At 46.3% G+C, this 6,776-nt stretch overlaps 1 protein-coding gene across 1 annotated transcript; it reads right to left on the reverse strand.

Moving 5' to 3' along the window:
* Positions 1-4,955: 4,955 nt before the first annotated feature.
* On the reverse strand, positions 4,956-6,551 carry LOC110584109 (ubiquitin carboxyl-terminal hydrolase 17-like protein 6). The gene has a single exon (XM_021694157.1). The coding sequence runs from the start codon at positions 6,549-6,551 to the stop codon at positions 4,956-4,958; it is 1,596 nt and encodes a 531-aa protein (XP_021549832.1).
* Positions 6,552-6,776: the final 225 nt, after the last annotated feature.

Consider the following 6,776-nt stretch of genomic DNA (forward strand, 5'->3'; position numbering starts at 1 on the left):
GGTATGGTGTGGCTGGCCAGTCCCAGACCAGGGGTCCTTCCACCTCCATGCCTTAGGGCTCCCCTGCTAGGATGTGCACACAAGTTCCCTAGTTCACCCATGACCTGAACCTAGTTGGCTTGGCTTTCTAGGGCACAGGCTGCCCGTTTTTGCCTTATGGAATAATTTTCTTGGTGAAAACCTAGGGCTCAGAGTCTGAGATACCCAGGAAGATGGTCCTGGTACCTTGTCACCTGACAAGGAATTTGAGGAATCTGTACCTGAATCTCCCACCTCCTTAGGTTTATAGTAGTCTATTGACAGTATTAATAGTTTTAATAGTGTTAAAGTCATTGTGATCATCCTCCAATCATTACGTTGGTATTGATTATTACTTTGTTATGTTTCTTATTATAGATTGTTCACAGGCAGGCAGTTGTTACAAAATATTGAGTATAGTTTCTATTCATGAGGAGTGTCTAATTTTTGGAGACCATTTCTGATGGTTCCCAAAGACCTTCACACACTGAGGCTACAGTTCTCCTGCCCCACTGCTTGGTCTCCTCTCATGCAGCAACCCTCTCAACATGCTCATGTCCCTCTCCTGAGGCACATACCCACCCATGCTGGCAGGGAAGCCGTGTGGATAATGTCCCCAGGTTGGCTGAGCCTGGAAACACGTACACGTTCCCTCCAGAGATCAGACCCATATCCTGTACAGCTGGAAGAACCAGACAGATCTCCTTGGCTCACTCGAGCCAGGACAATCTTTCTAATTCCATTTTGGTGCCCTGGAACTGCCCCTGCCATCCTAAAATCCTGGAAAACATATTACCAGGTGCCTGAGCCACCCTCAAAATTCTCTACCTTAGCTCAGAGCTCAGGCTTCAGCAGTGCCAAAATTAGAGTCACACGGAGGGAATCCCTGGTCCCGGGACCTTTTGTAAGTATTCATTGTCCCCTTAGGGCCTCAGGAAATGCTCAGGCTGCAGCTGCAGGGCATGGAGATGCAGACCTACCAACCTGAGCACCTGCACAATGTCAAGTCCTCCTGGGAGCCTAGGAAATGCTTCTGCTGGCCCGCATCGCCCCCTGCTGGTCGGAGAGCACCGTACAAGACACCCTCTTGTGAACCCCCCTGTGGATTGCAAAGCCAGGTGTGTGGACTTCCTCAGGTGTGGGTGGAACAGAAGGCAGAAGGTCATCCAGGAGGTGCTGGCCACTGCCATGTAGGGAGCTGAATGGATGCTTCTGGATGCTTTCATGAGATCGTTTAAAACGTGTGTGTGTGCGTGTGTGTGAATGCAGATGTAATTCCAGGAAGAGAATGTTGGATATCAGAATTTCTGTGGTTGACCTATAGCTGATTGTTCCCTGGTTTTTTGCTTCACGGCTCATGGGCGCATGCACTATTTGCATTTTACCTAAGATTCTACTCAATTTAGACTCAAATAAACAATAAAACTGACTCCATTTGATTAAATCATTCCAAATTTAAAATCCATTTGAACAATTTAAAATCTTTTAATTACAAATTGAAATGTCATAAATAGCATCCTAGTTAAGACATCTTATTGATTTCCAGGGATGCATAACAAGTGATCATAATCTCAGTGGCTTGAGACATTTATTCCCTCACAGTCCAGAGGCCAGAAGCCCAAAACCAAGATACCAGCAGGGCCACATTCCTTCTGAAGCCAAATCAGTGACAAAACCAGGCAAATTGCTCATATATTTCTTGGTGTCTTTAGCAAAGAGGAGAGATAGACTTTGGTGTCTCTATTTCCTAAGCTTTATACATTTTCAGAAACTTTTTTTTCATTACAAGTTACATAGTGCATTACTCATTTTCTAATGGAAGCTGATAATCATCACAAGTGCAAAATAATTCTCTCATCCATTCAAACAATTTCTGCAGACACTGCCCATTCAAGCTGGTCAAGACATACTGACACCTTAAAGCCACAGGCTAAATGTGAGTGCGCTCCTCCCTGCATTTCAATGTCCAACCTCATACTGTGTCTAAATGGCACAAGTCTACAGCAAATACATACTTAAACAACGGATCCTAAGGTATCTTGCTGCATAATTCCCAGAGGTAAAATTTAAAATCTTGCAAAATGAACACTAGATTTTGGATATGTACTCATGTTGGGATGGAGCTTAAAAAAGGTGTTTTTACAAAGAAGTGTGAAACCAGCCTCAGGATTTCTATTGTTATAATTTCTGGGCCACACCTAGGTAGAAAAACATTTATAAAGGCCTTTATGATCACTGTATATATGAATCATATTAGAGAGAGTTCAAAAAGTTTGGGAGAAAAGCAATGGACTATAATCTTGCCAAAATAATTTGATGGAGCTACATGCATTCTGGCTGGTGGGGAAGATTGTCTTCCTATGTGATCCCTGAGCTCTTTGGGAAAATGATGCTCCCCACCCTAGAAAACTAAGGTCCCACAATCCTTGGCTCACATGATATTACTCTGAAAGCAAAGTGGATATTCATAAGAATTTCCTTTGAACTTGGAAACTCTCAAGAAAACCTGTCCAGAAGAGTGCATGGAAGTTAGGGAGGTTGGGAAAGTGCTGAAATGTGTGTCTGTCCATTGTGGGAGGGCGGGGAGGGAGGTGGGCTGGCCGGAATGGTCTCTCTACAGATGAAGAGTGACCACACCCCAAATTCCTTCCAATCAAGTGTTTGGATGACCTTGTTCCTATTCACGTGGGTGGACCAAGCCATAAAGGGCTGAGGAGATGGCCATACCTGTCATTTGGAGACTGGCTCAGTGAGAGAAGCATCCCAGGGAGTGGACATCCAGGCATGAAGGGTGGAAACAATGTGGAGGAACCCCTGTCTGTGTGAAAATGACTGACAGTCATGGTCCCATCATCCCATTACTTCCTGTTTATATTGAAAGAACATTGGCCCAAATATATCCATGGATGGAGTCTAGGTAAAGATGTGTTTGGAAATACAAAATATGCACCATCTGGACAAACTTAGTGCATCTACACAAAGAAATAACAAACCACCATGATACTGGATGAACTACAGCTACACGTGGCAAAAGACAGACTCTTCAGGAAGTTATTTGGGTCAAAAGGTAAGGAGCAGAATGAAGTAGAGTAATTGATAAATGTGCAAAGTTTTTAGTTGAACAAAATATATATTGTGAAAAGTCCACACATATATCTGTGAATACTTGCTAATTGCTTGGAAACGGTAAACAGCAACTAAATGCTTATTTTTCAGGAGATAACTGCATCCAGCCTGATTGAATCACATTGATTAAGTTCCCTTAACAATCTCCCTCCCTTGAGACAGCAGAGAAGATGGCAGGAAGAGTGACAAGTCAGTCATCACTACAATGTTCGGTGTAGATGGGGCTGGAGGACAGGGAGTGGGGGATGGGTGCGGCCCCTGACTCTCACCTTCTTCCAGGTAGACCCTCTTCCCTGGAACACACATACACACTCAAAAAGACAAATTGTTGAAAGATGTTTTCAGGGGCGCCTGGGTGGCTCAGTTGGTTGGGCGACTGCCTTCGGCTCAGGTCATGATCCTGGAGTCCCCGGATCGAGTCCCGCATCGGGATCCCTGCTCAGCGGGGAGTCTGCTTCTCCCTCTGACCCTCCCCCCTCTCATGCTGTCTCCCTCTATCTCATTCTCTCTCGCAAATAAATAAAATCTTTAAAAAAAAAAAAAGATGTTTTCATACCTAATGCCTAAGACATAATATTGATTGTCAGATGGGGGGGGTGGTAGCAAACTCCGCCCCAAAAGGTACAGGTACTGGGATGCTGAGCAATTCCCTGTGGGAGAAGGGTCCTTGCCAACCATCTTTCCTGTCTCAAGGAAGGGAGATTGGGAAGGGAATCTAATTTAATCAACATGATCCAATCAGGCTGGATGCAGTTATCTCCTGAAAAATAAGCATTTAATTGCCTTTTATCATTTTCAACCAATTAGCAAATGTTCAGGTATATATGTGTCCACTTTTCACAATATGTATATTGTGCATGAAAAAACATTTATCAGTTACTCTGTTATATTCTGCTCTTTACTTTTTCATGCAAATCACTGTCCCTAAAAATTCTGTCTGCAGCCATGTATAGCCGTAGTTCATCCATTTTCACGGTAGGTTGTCATTTCTTTCTCTCTTTTTTTAAAAAGATTTTATTTATTTATTTGAAAGAGAGAGATAGCAACAGAGAGCACAGGCAAGGAGGAGGAGAAGCAGGCTCCTCACTGAGCAAGGAGCCCGATGTGGGACTCGATCCCAGGACCCTGGGATCACGACCTGAGCTGAAGGCAGACGCCCAACCGACTGAGCCACCCAGGTGCCCCGGTGGTTTGTCATTTCTTTGTGTACATGCACTGAGATTGGGTTTTTGTGTCTGTTTTTTGTTTTTTGGGTTTTTTTCCTGAGGTTCTTTTTAACTCCTCCTCTGGTTGGTGCATATTTGTATATTTCTAAGCACATCTTTACCTAGACTCCACCCATGCATACGTTTGGGCAAATGTTCTTTCAGTATAAACAGAAAGTAAGTAATGGGATGATGGGACTGTGACTGAAAGCTGTGTTCACACCAACTCCAGGCCCTCAGCATTGTTTCCACCCTCATGCCTGTTTGCCCACTTGCGCTGATCCTTTCAGGCTGCGAGTTGCCTCCACTTCTCCCCTGTGCTGATAGAAGGGAGGGTTCACCCACAGACACAGATCCAGTAATAAATCCAAACCTCTCCAGTAATATCCCCATAACAAGCAAGCCTTAAATCTCAGTATCCTGCAGTTTAAGTGGAATGCCATATCCCATGAACACACCCAGATAGGGTCTCTCCACGTGTGCAGAACACACACCTACAACGCACAAAATATTTCCTGTCCGGGACTATCTTCAAGTTAGGTGAGTGAGTGAATGAGGGTGTGTATGTGTGTGTGTTGCGGGGGGGGGGGCCCGTGTACACCCAAGCTAGTAATGAGATCCCTGGACTACTTCCCTAGACTTCTGTCCCTTCTTGTTCTTCTTCTTGCTAGCTCTGGCTCTCCGTGCCAGACAAGGGACTATGCCCATGTCCCCTGCCCTCTGAGATGCGATGTTCCTGGCTAAAGTGTTGAGCCGGTTGAAGTTTTGTTCAGGATCATTCTTCAACATCTCATATTTGGACTGGTGAATTATGACTGCATGTGCAGGAAGAGCAAATTCTACTTTCCTGACATTGAATTCAGCCTTAGGTCGGTTGCGTTCTTGGAGGAATCTCCACTGGTCTAATGTGATTTGTTGCACTGATGTCTCTTCCACGTGATCCCCTAATTCAGGAACTTTGATTCTGGAGTCGGTTTTGGGCTCCCTTTGGAACCCAACCAAGCCTGTGTGGTCAGCCTCAGGGGATGTGGCTCCCTCACCGAGTGACTCACTCACAAGTTCTCTTTCCAGTTTGGTCTTCTGGATGTAAAAGAGGACATAGGCATGTTGGCTCAATGCACAAGTCACATCACAGGCGGTGACCTTAGCATCATCCATTTTATACCACTGGCCATTTCCAGCTTTTACGAAACAGAAGTAATGTCCGCTGTGACAACTCCACCCAGTGTGCACCAGCACAGCATAGAGCACATAAACCAGCGGTCCTGCCCTCTGCTCACACAGGTAGGGTTGCATGTCATGGTGCTCAGGATATTGTACGTCCTTAGCCATTTCATTTTCTGTGAAATCTGAGAATCGTTTCAACACCAGGACAAGGACCTTTGAGGGAATGTGCAAAGTCAGCGTCTTGGAAGCAGGCACCTTCCCTAGACAAGTACTACAATGATAGGCATTTTCACCATCCAACCTTTTGGGCTTCACCAACTGCTCCAAAGCTTGGCTCACACTCTGAGCTGCCACGATGTCCAGGCTAATGTCCAGGTACGGGTCCAGAGTGCTTGAAACACTTTGGCAGTGGAGACACTGGATTTGAGACCTCCAGTACCCTCCAAAGATTTGACGGATGAGGGTGGTGTCCTCAGATTGAGGGTCTGAAGGCTTGTTCTCAGGCAAGCATGCTTGCTGCATTGCGCCCAGAGTGAACATCAGAAACTCATGGGCATCTTCCTGCTTGTGTGTGTGGAAGGCAGCGAGCAGTCCTGGCAAGGGATGGATCACAACTCCAGGATGGCTGAGGGCCCGGGTCATGTGAGCTTGCAGAGTACACAGCATGCAGAATGTCTGCTTCCCACAGGTTTCTCCGTGCTGCTGGGACAGCATAGAGATGGCAAGGGGCGGTGTGTATGCCAGACACTGCAGGACCGCATTCACATAGCAGGTGTTCCCCAGGTTCTGAAGCCCAGCCCCAACCACAGAAGGTCTCTTCCAATGCATGAGTTTCTTTGTGGGAGCCAGCCCTGCTGACGTGGGAGCCAAACCATTAGTCAGGTAGCACCATCTGTGAGATGGTGGTGATGGCTTCTCAGGCAGAGAGGGTCCCCCGTGGACCTCAGCACCCCCTACATTTGACCAGCAAGATTTGAGTTTTGGAAAGACATTGAACTGAGACTCCTCTTGGCAGTGGAGAGAAGCAGCCTCCATGTCTCCAGGAACAGTGTTCACAAGATCCCCCACGTGGAGCCTCCGGTTGCAGAGGGATGCTTCTCGCACTGAGCCACTCTCCAAATGACAGGTGTGGCCATCTCCTCAGCCTTTTATGGCTCACTCTGCCCACGTGACTAGGTACAAGGTTATCCAATCACTCCACTGGAATAAGGGATTTAGGGTGTGGTCGCTCTCCTTAGGCGGGGAAATGATTCCAGCCAG

Source organism: Neomonachus schauinslandi, chromosome 2 (assembly GCF_002201575.2).
Source record: "Neomonachus schauinslandi chromosome 2, ASM220157v2, whole genome shotgun sequence".
Classification (NCBI taxonomy): Eukaryota; Metazoa; Chordata; class Mammalia; order Carnivora; family Phocidae; genus Neomonachus; species Neomonachus schauinslandi.

Excerpts from the sequence above, each read along its gene's own strand:
- LOC110584109 (XM_021694157.1), bottom strand. The coding sequence starts at position 6,551 with ATGGAGGCTGCTTCTCTCCACTGCCAAGAGGAGTCTCAGTTCAATGTC.